General features: G+C 30.4%; 1 protein-coding gene across 2 annotated transcripts in view; it reads left to right on the top strand.

Annotated features, from left to right (window-relative positions):
* LOC111682211 overlaps window positions 1-15154 on the top strand; it is an 82455-nt gene extending 67301 nt beyond the window's left edge. For both annotated transcript variants that reach the window (XR_002762651.2, XM_023444120.2), the window contains exons 2-3: window positions 14879-14947; window positions 15007-15154. Coding sequence is in view for 1 of the 2 variants with exons in the window: in XM_023444120.2 (XP_023299888.2) it covers window positions 14879-14925 (47 nt within the window). In the remaining variant the exon portion in view is untranslated. The remainder of the gene's footprint in view (window positions 1-14878; window positions 14948-15006) is intronic.
* The last annotated feature ends 1823 nt before the right edge of the window (window positions 15155-16977 follow it).

Raw genomic sequence — 16977 nt, 5'->3', positions numbered from 1 at the left:
GGAAATAAATCTGGCATTTCTACACGGCTGATCCGATCGGGATAAAATTTGGCGTGAGCGTAGCCAAGGAGTATCCGCAGATGCCCCAGGGACGGATCTGTGGCGGCTCAAAGTAGGGTACCTACGACATGTAAAATTTTTAAACTCGTGCCATTTTTTTGTTTTTCACCCAAATACAAAGATTTTTATATTTTCTGAAAGCGCTCGATGAGATCTTGAAAAAACATGCTTGGACATACTATCTCTTATAATATCCGAGTTATAGGCATTTAAAAATTTAGTGATACAAAATTTACCATACCTTGGTCCGCCTTTTTTGAATACCGGGCGTAATTTTGGACCAAATTTTGGACTCAATTTTTTCTTGTTAGTTAGACAACAAAATTTCCAATAATATACAAAAAATTTCAGATCAATATCATTTACAGATCCAAAAATATACGTTTTTTAATTTAAAAATTCAAAAAATTTTAGATTTTTGCCGTTTTTTTGCCCAAAATGTGTCTTAACTCTTTTATTAATAAAATAAATTTTTCTTTAAGAACATATAAAAATCTAAAATCCCAAAGCTGGGATCAGAAAACTGAAAGCAGTTTTGGAAACCTCAATATGTTTTCTATTTACTCCAAAAGTATTTTCCCAGCCCTGAAAGAAATGTGGACCCTATGGGAAAAATGTAAAAAATCCCATTTTTGGGATTTTCATTCCTATTTTTGGGAATTGCGGGATGCCCTTTGACCTTTTCGATTTCTCGACCCTTTACAAAAAATTTCAGGCCAATATCTCAATTACATTCAAAAATATGTTCATTTAAACCTGTGTCCTTTAATTTCATATTTTTTATATTTTAGTATTAAGTATGACAGAACATACATTTGGTGTTGAATAAAATATTTGGACAATTTTTAAAAATTATTTAGTTAATTATTTTATTAAAGTCTATAACATTGTATATACAATAAAAAAAAATATAATTTTATTATGAGCCACGCACAACAACACCTAAATCACCCCACACAAACCACCTTTCCCGCCCACCGAAATATAAAACACAATTTAATACAATATCATCAGTTAGTATAATAGCTTTTTTATTTGAACTGTTTATCTTAAACATAATACAATTAATTCTTACAACCTACTTATATAGTTAATTCCTAACACTACTTATTTTCTATAAAATAATCTGTCATATCGGTAAACATATCCAGAAGGTAATATAAGTCCTTTAAATATTCCTCGTTTTGAGATGATAGAGTTTCATAACAAATCCATCTTTTTCGCATAGTTGGAAGAACAGGATCAGAAGATAGAAGTAAACTATTAAAAATATCTTCATTCTGTGATTGCCTGGAGCATTTTCTTGAGCTGAAAAGTTGAACATGCTTAAAATCTCATTTCCTCGCTTTCTGGGCTTCTTCTGTTAACTCTCCAAGTGGAAGAATATTCGATTCAATTATTATTTGACCATGACACAATACTTTGTGTACTGTTGGTGTTAGTTCCCTCCATGGATACAGAGATACAAGTAATTTAGAAATTTCAGATGTATATTCCCCAAATCGATTTCCATTAATTTTATGTTTACTATTCAGTGCCATTAAAATAGTGTTATCTCTTCGAAGCAACTCCTTGTCGATTCCAGTTATTTTTGAAGTAATTTCAAAATCACGAAAAACCGTATTACCGTCATTTGTACTACCGCAACTTGGAAGTGGTTTGCCGATGTTTAATCCCATCTGAACTTTAAATTCTTCTTGGATTCTGCTTTTTTCCGCAGCTCTCAGTTCTTTTAATTCTTCATTATTTTTTGTTGATTTAGTAAGATTCTCTGGCACACTTCTATATTTGAGGTCGTATGCTATGTGTAAAAAGTAATCCAAAAATCGTATTCTGGCATGAAGTGGTGAAATTCATTAATACTTCTGCTTTTGTTTATATTTGAGAATTGCGACTTTTTCTCATTACATATTGAGCATCTCCAGAAGGAAGAAGTTTCTGTTATGGCATTGCTGACCTTTCCATCAATAATGTTTAGCTTAGCTGATATGATACGTTAATAGAGAATTCCTTTATTTTTATGCAAATGGGCTCCAGTGCATTTATTTCATCTTTTAAATATTCCACTAAATCTTTTGTTGTTTTCTTTGACTCCTTTATATATTCAAATTCAATGGGTCTACAAAAATTTTTTGAACCCGGAGTTGTATTGATCCATATAGCTTCAAATGAATTTCCGATGCTTGACGATGATGGATTAAGGGAATATGAACGAATTCGTAATGCCACTTATGATGACATAAATACACTTTTGTAGTTTGCTAATGTCCGACTTCCACAAGCTTGTTTGTATTCTGGAAGTGCTGATAAACCTTCACATCCCCACTTACACATTAAGACAACATCACAGTTATGAATTTTATTTAGTTGGTCTTCTGAAAAGTCTGACACAATTCTTGATGCTGTGTTTTCGAGCAAAGATGATATATCAATACAAGCTTCCACATCATTAACAGCAATAGGTGATGGTAGAATAGTTTGTTTTTTTTCCTTTTCATGCTTCCTCTTCAGTAAAATTTGATATATATATATATACTTTTCACAATTCGCTTAAGTCGTTTTGGTGATGCATAAGGAAAAATAATTGCAATATGTACGGCATCCATAGGTTGGTTTTCTTTTTCAGCATTTCGTTAAATGTATCAGCAATTTCCTCATTTGAGATTGAAAAAAGTTTTTGTGTGACCCTCTTTTTTTTTGACCTTGAACATAAGTCTTCGTATGACTTGCAAGGTGCTCCTGCTGATGTGTTGTAAGTTGAGATTTCCGTAGTAGTTTCCATCCAACTACAAATTTTTTCTTTTTACATCAAAAAGTTTTAAAAAGTTTTCAATTTTTGATATGCCTGTTTTGTCTACTTTTCTACTATATGTAGTTTTTATATAATTTGAAATGTCTTCAATTCTTTCTGGCCCTTTTGAAGATACACTCCATACTTTAATGTAATCTTCATTGTAGATTTATTAAATATGGTACTTAAAATCTGAGAAGTTTACTTAATACCAATTCTTGGCATTTCCGATACAGGTATTCCAAAGTAAAAAATTACGAACTGTCTACCTATTAACATTTAGGACTATATTACTATAACCTGTAATTCAGTCATTGATATTTCTTATTAGTGAATGAATCGAAATTATCATTACCTGTATATTTTTACCTACATGATCATAAACGAAAGGGAACGAGATGATCTGTCGAAAAAATTTAGATAAAAAATAGTTCCGAAAATTTAAGCATAATAGGACCTTTCAATTATAGGGATAAGCAAACAAATAGAAAATAGTTAAATATAAGATTTAAACATGTTCTGTCATATTTAATACTAAAATATGAAAAATATGAAATTAAAGGATACAGGTTTAAATGAACATATTTTTGAATGTAATTGAGATATTGGCTTGAAATTTTTTGTAAAGGGTCAAGAATTTCCATATCTAACTAAAAAAGGATATTAAGGGATAAATATGAACTAAATTGTTGTAGCTATCTGCGACCATATTAAAATTATGATATAAATCATAGTTTTAGAAATTTAACAAATATGTAATATATGACAAAATCTTTATATGAACAAAACTCAATGAAAATTTCAACGCTCGTTAAATTTGTCATTTCAAATAAGAATGCAAAATGCAAAAAAAATTAAAAAGGTCAAAGGGCATCCCGCAATTCCTAAAAATAGGAATGAAAATCCCAAAATGGGATTTTTTACATTTTTGCCCCTAGGGTCCACATTTCTTTCAGGGCTGGGAAAATACTTTTGGAGTAATAGAAAACATATTGAGGTTTCCAAAACTGCTTTCAGTTTTCTGATCCCAGCTTTGGGATTGTAGAACATGTCGCCCAAAGTTGAAGTTTTGATAAAAAATAGGTCATATTCGGAAGACGCAGTGGCAACATTTTCAAAAATAGGACAAGTTTTTTACGTCAAAGCGTTCTGCGTAAAGATACCTTTTATTGTTAAAAATGTTATATATTCTTAAAGAAAATTTTATTTATATCTAACTTTCTTAGCATAATCTTTACATTATATAAAGGTGATTATGTATGAACCTTATCAAATTGTTGAAACCCATTAGGAGTCTTACCGAAAACTAACTCATAAGGGCAATAGTCATGCACCGTAGATGGCGTGGTATTGAAACAGTAAGTGAAATACCTGAGCCATTCATCCCAATCGCTTTTGTCAACGGATATGTATGATCTTACATATTCGTTGAAGGTTCTATGACTTCTTTCTATAGTTCCTAGCGTCTGGTGATGATGAGCAGTCGATGTAATATTTTCTATCTTCAAAAGGTTACATAATTCATTAAGCACGACATGTTTTTCAAAGGTAACTTGATCAAAAAAAATCAAATAATACTTTGGTTGAAAAATGTAATGAAAAACGTGTGTTAAGAATTTTTCGATCTCACTCCTTAATATTTGTCAAAAAATCATGTAGTATAATACAATTACGTAGTTTAAATACAATTTTGAAATGTATTAATACTCAGTATTGCACTGTGGGGCAGAATGTTTTTCACCCAAATACAAAGATTTTTATATTTTCTGAAAGCGCTCGACGAGATCTTGAAAAAACATGTTTGGACATACTACTTATCTCTTATAATATCCGAGTTATAGGCATTAAAAAATTTAGTGATACAAAATTTACCATACCTTGGTCCGCCTTTTTTTGAATACCGGGCGTAATTTTGGACCAAATGGACTCAATTTTTTCAATTTCCAATAATATAAAAAAATTTCAGATCAATATCATTTACAGATCCAAAAATATACGTTTTTTAGTTTAAAAATTCAAAAAATTTTAGATTTTTGCCGTTTTTTTGCCCAAAATGTGTCTTAACTCTTTTATTAATAAAATAAAATTTTCTTTTAAGAACATATAACAATTTTATAATTTTCTAAAAGGTATCTTTACGCAGAACGCTTTGGCGTAAAAAACTTGTCCTATTTTTTGAAAATGTTGCCACTGCGTCCTTCCGAATATGACCTATTTAGGTTTCCAAAACTGCTTTCAGAAAACTGAAAGCAGTTTTGGAAACCTTATGCTTTCTATTTACTCCAAAAGTATTTTCCCAGCCCTGAAAGAAATGTGGACCCTATGGGCAAAAATGTAAAAATCCCATTTTTGGGATTTTCATTCCTATTTTTGGGAATTGCGGGATGCCCTTTGACCTTTTCATTTTTTTTGCATTTTCTTATTTGAAATGACAAATTTAACAAGCGTTGAAGATTTCATTGAGTTTTGTTCATAAATAAAGATTTTGTCATATATTACATATTTGTTAAATTTCTAAAACTATGATTTATATCAAAATTTTAATAGGGTCGCAGATAGCTACAACAATTTTGTCCATATTTATCCCTTAATATCTTTTTTAGTTGGATATGGAAATTATCGACCCTTTACAAAAAATTTCAAGCCAATATCTCAATTACATTCAAAAATATGTTCATTTAAACCTGTATCCTTTAATTTCATATTGTTCATATTTTAGTATTAAATATGATAGAACATGTTTAAATCTTATATTTACCTATTTTCTACTTGTTTGCTTATCCTTATAATTGAAAGGTCATATTATGCTTAAATTTTCAGAAATTTATAACTATTTTTTACCTAAATTTTTTCGACAGATCATTTCGTTCTGTTTCGTTTATGATCATTTAGGTAAAAATATACAGGTAATGATAATTTCGATTCATTCACTAAAAAGAAATATCAATGACTGAATTACAGGTTATAGTAATATAGTCCTAAATGTTAATAGGTAGACAGTTCGTAATTTTTTACTTTGGAATACCTGTATCGGAAATGACAAGAATTGGTATATAAGTAAACTTCTCAGATTTTAAGTACCATATTTAATAAATCTACAATAAAGATTACATTAAAGTACGAAGAGTTGTGTTCCGTTTTATGGAGTGTATCTTCAAAAGGGCCAGAAAGAATTAAAGACATTTCAAATTATATAACAACTACATATAGTAGAAAAAGACAAAACAGGCATATCAAAAATTTAAAACTTTTTAAAACTTTTTGATGTAAAAAGTAAGTCTGTGGATGGAAATCAAAAGAAATTTCGATTAAAATTTTGTATTTGGATGAAAACTACTACGGAAATCTCTTACAACACACCAGCAGCAGCGCCTTGCAAGTCATACGAAGACTTATGTTCAAGGTAAAAAAAGGGTCACACAAAAACCTTTTTCAATCTCAAATGAGGAAATTGCTGATACATTTAACGAAATGCTGAAAAAGGAAAACCAACCTATGGATGCCCTACATATTGCAACTATTCTTCCTAATGCATCACCAAAACGACTTAAGCTAATTGTGGAAAGTATACCAACTCCAACATCACAATCAAATTTTGCTGAAGAGGAAGCAATAGCGCTTATGTTCGAACTGGGTCTCAGTCGAAATAAGTACCAAATCTTAAGGAAAGCTCTGCATGAAAAAGGACACAATATATTACCATCATACAAGGCGATCCAGGAAAAAATCAAACTATCCTACCATTACCTATTGCTGTTAATGATGTGGTGAAGTGGTGAAATTCATTAATACTTCTGCTTTTGTTTATATTTGAGAATTGCGACTTTTTCTTTTTCTCATTACATATTGAGCATCTCCAGAAGGAAGAAGTTTCTGTTATGGCATTGCTGACCTTTCCATCAATAATGTTTAGCTTAGCTGATATGATACGTTAATAGAGAATTCCTTTATTTTTATGCAAATGGGCTCCAGTGCATTTATTTCATCTTTTAAATATTCCACTAAATCTTTTGTTGTTTTCTTTGACACCTTTATATATTCAAATCCAATGGGTCTACAAAAATTTTTTGAACCCGGAGTTGTATTGATCCATATATTTTCAAATGAATTTCCGATGCTTGACGATGATGGATTAAGGGAATATGAACGAATTCGTAATGGCACTAATGATGACATAAATACACTTTTGTAGCCTGCTAATGTCCGACTTCCACAAGCTTGTTTGTATTCTGGAAGTGCTGATAAACCGTCACATCCCCACTTACACATTAAGACAACATCACAGTTATGAATTTTCCTTAGTTGGTCTTCTGAAAAGTCTGACACAATTCTTGATGCTGTGTTTTCGAGCAAAGATGATATATCAATACAAGCTTCCACATCATTAACAGCAATAGGTAATGGTAGGATAGTTTGATTTTTTCCTGGATCGCCTTGTATGATGGTAATATATTGTGTCCTTTTTCATGCAGAGCTTTCCTTAAGATTTGGTACTTATTTCGACTGAGACCCAGTTCGAACATAAGCGCTATTGCTTCCTCTTCAGCAAAATTTGATTGTGATGTTGGAGTTGGTATACTTTCCACAATTAGCTTAAGTCGTTTTGGTGATGCATTAGGAAGAATAGTTGCAATATGTAGGGCATCCATAGGTTGGTTTTCCTTTTTCAGCATTTCGTTAAATGTATCAGCAATTTCCTCATTTGAGATTGAAAAAGGTTTTTGTGTGACCCTTTTTTTACCTTGAACATAAGTCTTCGTATGACTTGCAAGGCGCTGCTGCTGGTGTGTTGTAAGAGATTTCCGTAGTAGTTTTCATCCAAATACAAAATTTTAATCGAAATTTCTTTTGATTTCCATCCACAGACTTACTTTTTACATCAAAAAGTTTTAAAAGTTTTAAATTTTTGATATGCCTGTTTTGTCTTTTTCTACTATATGTAGTTGTTATATAATTTGAAATGTCTTTAATTCTTTCTGGCCCTTTTGAAGATACACTCCATAAAACGGAACACAACTCTTCGTACTTTAATGTAATCTTTATTGTAGATTTATTAAATATGGTACTTAAAATCTGAGAAGTTTACTTATATACCAATTCTTGTCATTTCCGATACAGGTATTCCAAAGTAAAAAATTACGAACTGTCTACCTATTAACATTTAGGACTATATTACTATAACCTGTAATTCAGTCATTGATATTTCTTTTTAGTGAATGAATCGAAATTATCATTACCTGTATATTTTTACCTAAATGATCATAAACGAAACAGAACGAAATGATCTGTCGAAAAAATTTAGGTAAAAAATAGTTATAAATTTCTGAAAATTTAAGCATAATATGACCTTTCAATTATAAGGATAAGCAAACAAGTAGAAAATAGGTAAATATAAGATTTAAACATGTTCTATCATATTTAATACTAAAATATGAACAATATGAAATTAAAGGATACAGGTTTAAATGAACATATTTTTGAATGTAATTGAGATATTGGCTTGAAATTTTTTGTAAAGGGTCGATAATTTCCATATCCAACTAAAAAAGATATTAAGGGATAAATATGGACAAAATTGTTGTAGCTATCTGCGACCCTATTAAAATTTTGATATAAATCATAGTTTTAGAAATTTAACAAATATGTAATATATGACAAAATCTTTATTTATGAACAAAACTCAATGAAATCTTCAACGCTTGTTAAATTTGTCATTTCAAATAAGAAAATGCAAAAAAAATGAAAAGGTCAAAGGGCATCCCGCAATTCCCCAAAATAGGAATGAAAATCCCAAAAATGGGATTTTTACATTTTTGCCCATAGGGTCCACATTTCTTTCAGGGCTGGGAAAATACTTTTGGAGTAAATAGAAAGCATAAGGTTTCCAAAACTGCTTTCAGTTTTCTGAAAGCAGTTTTGGAAACCTAAATAGGTCATATTCGGAAGGACGCAGTGGCAACATTTTCAAAAAATAGGACAAGTTTTTTACGCCAAAGCGTTCTGCGTAAAGATACCTTTTAGAAAATTATAAAATTGTTATATGTTCTTAAAGAAAATTTTATTTTATTAATAAAAGAGTTAAGACACATTTTGGGCAAAAAAACGGCAAAAATCTAAAATTTTTTGAATTTTTAAACTAAAAAACGTATATTTTTGGATCTGTAAATGATATTGATCTGAAATTTTTTTATATTATTGGAAATTGAAAAAATTGAGTCCATTTGGTCCAAAATTACGCCCGGTATTCAAAAAAAGGCGGACCAAGGTATGGTAAATTTTGTATCACTAAATTTTTTAATGCCTATAACTCGGATATTATAAGAGATAAGTAGTATGTCCAAACATGTTTTTTCAAGATCTCGTCGAGCGCTTTCAGAAAATATAAAAATCTTTGTATTTGGGTGAAAAACATTCTGCCCCACAGTGCAATACTGAGTATTAATACATTTCAAAATTGTATTTAAACTACGTAATTGTATTATACTACATGATTTTTTGACAAATATTAAGGAGTGAGATCGAAAAATTCTTAACACACGTTTTTCATTACATTTTTCAACCAAAGTATTATTTGATTTTTTTTGATCAAGTTACCTTTGAAAAACATGTCAGTTATTATGTGTAATGTCAATTATATTAATTTTTTTGTTAATCTGATTAAAATGAGTGACCAGAAAAAAGTGCGTACTAAAATTATTAAATATTTTCAACTAAACCCAACTTGGTCTTACAAAAAGTTGGCCAAGCATACAAAGGTCTGCCGTCAAACTGTTTCCAATGTTATTAAACAGTACCGGGAGAACTTGTCAGTTGATAGAAAACCTGGTTCAGGTAGAAGGAATGGTCCACATGATGTTTCTAAAGCCAAAAAAATAGAACGCATTTTCAAAAGAGCTCCCAACACATCCGGTAGGAAAGCAGCTCGGTTAGCTCAGTGCTCGGACTATTTGGTACGAAAAGTTAAAGCTAATGCAGGTTTAAAAACATACAAGGCTCAAAAAGTTCCTGACAGGAACGCTGCTAAAAATTTAGAGGCAAAAACAGAGCACGGAAATTGAAGTCAAGTTTTATAAAAAATATTCTTGCTGCATAATGGATGACGAAACGTATGTTCTGGCAGATTTTTCGCAACTTCCAGGTCAAAAGTTTTATGTTGCTAATGCTCGAGGGAATGTTGAAGAAAAGTTTAGGATCCAAAAGCAGACAAAATTTCCCAGAAAGTTCTTGGTATGGCAAGCAATATGCAGTTGCGGCAAAAGAAGCCAATCATTTGTTACAACGGGCTCTATAAAATACCGAAATTTACATCAAGGAATGTTTACAAAAAAGGCTGCTTCCATTCATAAGACTTCATAATGTGTCCACTTATTTTTGGCCTGACTTGGCATCCTGTCACTATGGTAAACAAGCCCTTGAGTGGTACAAGAACAATAATGTGGTATTTGTACCAAGAGAGGCAAATCCTCTAAACTGCCCGGAGCTAAGGCCAGTGGAGAGATATTGGGCTCTTGTTAAAAGAGAATTGAAGAGTACAAAAAAGGTGTCCAAAAGTGTGGTAGATTTTAAACGGAGATGGACTACATGTTCGAGCAAAGTGACAGAAAGCACTATAAAAACGTTAATGGAAGGGTTTCCGAAAAGGGTTCAAAAAACTATAAAAATATTTTTTTTTTTGTAAATTGTAATAATAATTTGAATCAAATAAAAAATAAAGCTGTAAGTTTAGTGGTTTCTTTTTTATAAACATATATGCATGTTAAAAATTTTTCGATCTCACTCCTTAATATTCAGTATTGTAGTCTGAAAATACCTCAAAGTCCACTGTTTGTATAAACCCAGCAAAAACAAGTATGAATGTATAGTCGGGCATAGCCGACCATATGATACCCTAAAAAGTAAAGCATTTGGTTTGTTTTTTAACTTTATTTCGGAATATTTTTCCTTTTTTTTGGCAAAAAAAAAAATTTTTACGAGAGGGCTCAAAGAGGAGTAGGGCAAAATATGGCCCTATCCTTAAAAATGTTGGTAGGGGGAGTTAAGTGTTCTTTAATATTATTTATGTAGAATTTAAAAGTGTTATTAGTGTTTGTAAGTGAATTTTGACTTTAAGTTCTTTTCTGAAGGGAATGAAGAAGATCATTACAAAAATCGGTAGTGTTATTTAAAGTTCTATAAAACTAAATTTTGTCGACTTTTGTTAACATAATAGATCATTTAAATTAATTATAAACCCAAAGGTCCTATTTGGGGGGTACGGTTGTATAGGGACTAGTCGAAATACTGGACCGATTTTAACCATTTTCAACAATTTTCATCCAACTATCTTGAAAATTGCGGCCTGTACCTTGGGCACAAGAAAATGATTCTAAGCCGATTGATATACTTTAAGGTGGGTGTAGGACGAATATTTTTGTATGTTACAAACATCAGCACAAACCCAATATACCCTCCCCACTAAAGTGGTGTATAACAAAGTACTTAAAAAATGAACATTTATCACCACTTCTTTCTATGGAAGTGATATTTATTGACTTCAAAAAAAAAAAACGAAAAGAATCCAAATTTTTTTAAATTGAAGGTATATTTTTTGTACTGAAATGTTTTGAATTTTTTTGAGTGTAAATGCATGTAATTTATTTAAACCAATTTTTTTTAGAGTTAATTGATTGCGTGTAATTTAGTTATTTATGTTAATGCTATTTGAGTCACATTAGTTGTATTCTGTAGAACTAAAATTTCACTTCCTAATAATTTTCAAAAAGAACCTTAAAATTACTTCCTTCATATGTAATGAATTTGGAATCAAATAAAAAGTTTCCCTCCTATGACAACCCTGTGCTGAAATCATCACTTCAATAGGTCTATTTCAGTACTTTCATGGAGTAAATTCTTCTTCTTTTTCGCTTCTTTGAAAAAGATGAGGCAGTGAATGGCTAATGAACGTATAATGGAAATTCTTGGAGGTCAAAATGATGAGCTGGTCTTGTAAAAATAGGATGTCTTTTACGGGAAGAAAGAACCGGAGGGAACTCTATTTGTAGTAGGTATCAACAAGAATTCCATCGAAAGACTTGCCAAGAATAAAATTTGGGTGCCCGAAAGAGACACAAAACACCTAAAAACATTTTATCAGTAGACACTTTTGATAAGATTGAGGAGTCAAACCCTAAAATCGAGGAAGTTATCACTAACTCGCCAGAAGGAAGTGCAGCTGTCCATACCGAAATTGGGAAGGTGCGGATTGAAAAGCCAGTCAAAACCAGATCCGACAAGGACTCTAAAACACTTACAGTACCCAAATTATCAAGTACTGGCAATGTTGAAGAGGTGAAAACCAAGCCGTTTTTTAATGGATGACCATGATTGAAGTTATCCAAATTAACCGATGGCTCTAAATTGGGGCTCTGGTTCTTATAGAAGACCCAGAGACAGAAATATTTCACCGTTTACCAAATCATAACACAAGCTTCCGGGCACAAGTTCGAGAAATAACGGAATGCGTATATTGGATGAGAATTAATATGGCGTCCAAAGTGCTTAATATATTGCGTTGTAAGAAAGCTTTAACTAAATACTATCCCAGAGGTAAGGTTGCATCATATGGTTAATGAAAGTAATAGATTTAAAGGGAGGGAGCCCGATTTTAGTATGAAGGTACGTATTTTGAGTGGACACTCAGGATTACGAACACATCTATACAAAATTGGCTGTGCGGATTCAAACGAATGTAGAGCATGTAAAGAGGACAGTAAAACTCTGTAGTACTTTTTCTGAAAATGTCAGGCAATCGTCGAAGTTAGATCCAAGTATCTTGGAAGTGATGTCATTCCGGATATGACATTCCTGATTGGAAAATTCTTAGGAATTACGTCAGGAAACTGAGTATCTGAACTTTTAAAAATAATATACTCACTGCACACAATTTTTTATGAAAAGGATCCCGTTAGTGACCTAGGTATTCCCTCATCGAAATCAATTAAAACAAGTTAAATTAAATTGTTTTAGGCAACCCTAACCCTACACCACTATAGTGGGCAGGGTATTATACGTTTGTGCTGATATTTGTAACATACAAAAATATTGGTCCAATATCCACCTTAAAGTACCGATCGATTCAGAATCATTTTTTGAGTCGATTAAGACATGTCCGTCCGTCTGTCCGGCTGGCTGTCCATGTAAACCTTGTGCGCAAGGAACAGGCCGCAATTTTCAAGTTAATTTGATTTGGACCAAGCATGTTTTTTTGGCACAGGGACGAAGCCTATTGAAAATGGTTGAAATCGGACCATTATTTCACCTAGCCCCCATACAACCGTACCTCCCGATTTGAACTTTCTATGCCATAATTGCGTCAAATATTCTATTATCTCTCTAAAAATTGGCACAAATAAGTTTTATATAAGTATAAATGACACTGCAGATTTTCGTACGGATCGGCCCTTATTTGACCCTAGCCCTATACTCATTGTGTATGGTATTATATGGTCGGCCATGCCCGACTAAACTTTCCTACTTGTTTTTTTTTCAAACTTTGAGTTAACGTCTTTTAATCGTGCTCAAATTTCGGCTATCTCAGTATCTAGAAGTGGGATTGGGTATGGGGTTAAGACGATCAAGATTCCGACAATTTTTTCTCTCCATAAAGGATGCGGCAGTCACTTTTCATCGCGCTAAGGCTGTTGAAATTGTGCTGAAATCACTTAATTAATATTATTTTTCAATACAGAACATTGATTAACATTTAGAAAGACACAAAAATCAAGTGATCTTTGAGCTGTTGGGAGCAAATTTGTAGACCAAAAACAATAATTATGTATCTTTTTTTGCAAGACAATAATTATAAGATGCAATAGATGATGCAGTTAGGGATGCAGTAGATTTATTTATTGCTTCCAAATGAATAATATTTTTTGATGGTATAAAAACCATTTTAATTTCTACTTTCCAATTGTTTTCAATTTATTTGGCTTACATCTGATGTAAAAATTTAATTTATATATTTTTCGGAGCTTAAATATCTTTTTTGAATTTTAATTTCTACTTTCCAATATTTTGCAATTTATTTATTTATATTTATATTATTTTAAATAATTTCATTTTATTTATATATTTTTCGGAGTTTAAATCTCTTTTTTGAAAAAAATATTTTAAATAATTTTTTTATTTACCAAAATTAACTATACAGTTTGTTCAATTTAATTATAACACACAAAAATTAAATGTCAAAAAATTAAAAAATATAGTTTTAGTTTGTGAAAAATAACAATTTCAATAAAATTGTGTAAAAAATAAGAAATAGTTTTATGTTAGTCAAAAAATGTTTTTCAAGTTCTAATATCACGGTATTTTCTCGAAAATTTATATACATGTGGTTGAATTTATACAGAACTCGTCTGTGAAAAGATGACACCTAACTCTTCTGAAAATAGAAGTTCATTAGAACGCTTTTTACGTCACATAACCCAGCTAGCATTTGGGAGATTGTTGGATAATTACTTAGTAAACTGAGTCTGTTTTGACCTAAAAGTGGTTAATAAGTTGGGCGTTTAAATAAGATTCGAAAATGTTCCCGATATTAACTGATTATTTAAAAAACGATAAAAAATATATAGCAATCATAAATTTCATCCTGGTGTTTAATATATGATTATTTAAAAAACTTATTTGGTGATCATATTTCAAGCAGTTGGAAGATTTAAAATGGTTTCTAATGTATGTAATTGTTTTTAATGTGATATTTATAAAGTCGATTTTCTGTCGAGGAAATTGAAAATATATTATGCTTTAATTATAATAGTTAAATGGAAAACTAATCTCTTAACTCAGTCTAAATAATTCACAAATAGGTCTTCCAGGTGTTCTAAATATGATTTTTTATAAAATTATTTTGTAGTTATATATTGCGCATTCGAATAATCAAAAAATGTTTTCTGTTGTATTGTATTTTCTGTAACAAACATAAAAATTGTTGACATGATGTTTTGTGTAAAAATAAGTAACATTTTTATAAACCTTCTTTCATTTTAGAACAATTGAGAAGATTGCACCACTGGAAAGACCAAAAGAAGACATAATGTTTAAACTGCTTGTTAAAAGGTAAATATTATTATTTTAAGATAAAAAACAATTAAAATCTAGTATTTTTAAATTTTCAGGAAGATTTCTTTTCAAGTCATGTGTTTGATTTATGATTGTAATAAACCATAATACATATTCATCTTTAAAGTTTATTTATTTTTTTTATTTACACGAATCTTTTTGATTAAAGAAGAAAATAAAAATTACTTGTCTCGCTCGTTAAGAGTTGTCTGAAGTTTGATATAATTTGGCAAATAGCAAAAGCATCTCGGAATATACGAGTGGTCAGTGTGATCAGCTCGAGCATTTATTTTTCCTAACAAAAATTAGGAAAAATAAAATCGCTTACGCATGTATTCTAGTTTGGGTTAATATTTAAATATGTAGTACTTAAGGTTTTTAGCAAAGTGCAAGGTGCATTTTAAACACACAGAGTTTTATAAACAATTTTCAATACCAAAAATTAAAACTCTGTTTGTAAATTAAAATTCAATAACAACAAAAGTGAAATGTCTATAATTAGAAACAAATATTTTTTCTAGTTTAAATTTAACAAAATTTTGTGTGAAAAAAAATTATTCACTACAGTAATTTGGCGAACAATCCTTAAAAGTGACCAAAAAAGTATGTTAAATATTTGAGTGTTTTGACAAGTTTACATTTCTCACAAGAGCCGAATTCACACGACACTCGTAAATGAGAGAGTAATGAGAGTCGGACTGCTTGTTATACTTTGGTTTTTAGTTTTATAAAATATTTAATGTCTTACAAATATTCAACGAGTGCATTATGAACACTCTACGAATGAATTAAAAATACTCAACCATAAGTGTGTAAATAAACCAGGGTAGGTAAAAATATCGCTCGCGATCGCTATTTTATTTATATCGCTAGTTTTAAAATTCAAAATCGCGAGTTTTATTTTTGAACACGCGAGCACAATTTTAATTAGAGTTTTATGTGTTTTGTATTCGCTTCGTAAGCGATATTTACATGTTTTTGTTTTTTCAACTCGCTTACGAGCGAGTGGAAAACGAGTTGAATTCAAGTTAAATTCGAACCGAAAATCAGCAAAATGTGTGTGCAAGAAACAGGTTCTGTTGTGGTAGTAAAAAAGAACCAATAATATGCGAAATAATTATGTATGTTTGATTGTGTAGCCATAGGTTTTATGACGGTCTGACAAACCAAAAGTGGGAAAGTATAAGAAATATATTGTCTACCTTTTTATTTAAATGTGTATGTTTTTTATCTGTAGTTATGTATGTACACATGTATATTGATGAACATGCAAGTAATCTTTAAATTTTTTTTATTTATTATTTATTCTCTAAATGCGAAAGAACATTTTCTTTCTTACAAATACATACAGTGTCTCTCATAAGTATTCGAATTTAAGTATAATGTGAAAAGAAACCAAATTTAATAACATATTTTGTATGCAAAATTAATAAATTAATTTGTTAAATTGTCTAGACAGTCCTTAGCTTTGATATCACGCTTTTTAAAATTTACAAAATTCACATTTACTTAATTTAGCTTTATTTAAAAAAAGTCCACAAAATTACTTCACAAAAGTATTCGAATTTTTCCTGTATTTCATATTTGACCATATTTTACACAAAAATTGGAATCGAATGGTCTTTTTGCTTAAAATTGTTTTAAGGGGTTACTATCAACCGAAAGGATATATTTTTGGCCCATTTGGCCCACAATTTTGGGGCATTTGTACCATCTTTTTATGTAATATTAAAATTATGATTTTTGACAATATTTGCCATTTTTTCTATATTTTTAAGAGATAAAACTAAAATTTAATATTGGAATTTAATAGATTCCTTGAGGTATCTAAAAATAATATTTTTTGTTATAAGGATCTGTTTTTAAACATTCCAAGATATATTTTTGGTATAGTTCTTCTGTTTCTAATTGAATTATCTGGATCTTAAGTCCCATTTCGTACTACTAGGATCAATATTTTCCGACAAAGTTGGCTAGTATATATAATTATAGATATTAGCATTAATATATTTTAAATATACAATATT

This window comes from Lucilia cuprina, chromosome 6, assembly GCF_022045245.1.
Source record: "Lucilia cuprina isolate Lc7/37 chromosome 6, ASM2204524v1, whole genome shotgun sequence".
NCBI classification, from domain to species: domain Eukaryota; kingdom Metazoa; phylum Arthropoda; class Insecta; order Diptera; family Calliphoridae; genus Lucilia; species Lucilia cuprina.
The sequence above is the reverse complement of the archived record's forward strand: the minus strand, read 5'-3'. Positions and strand labels throughout refer to the sequence as shown.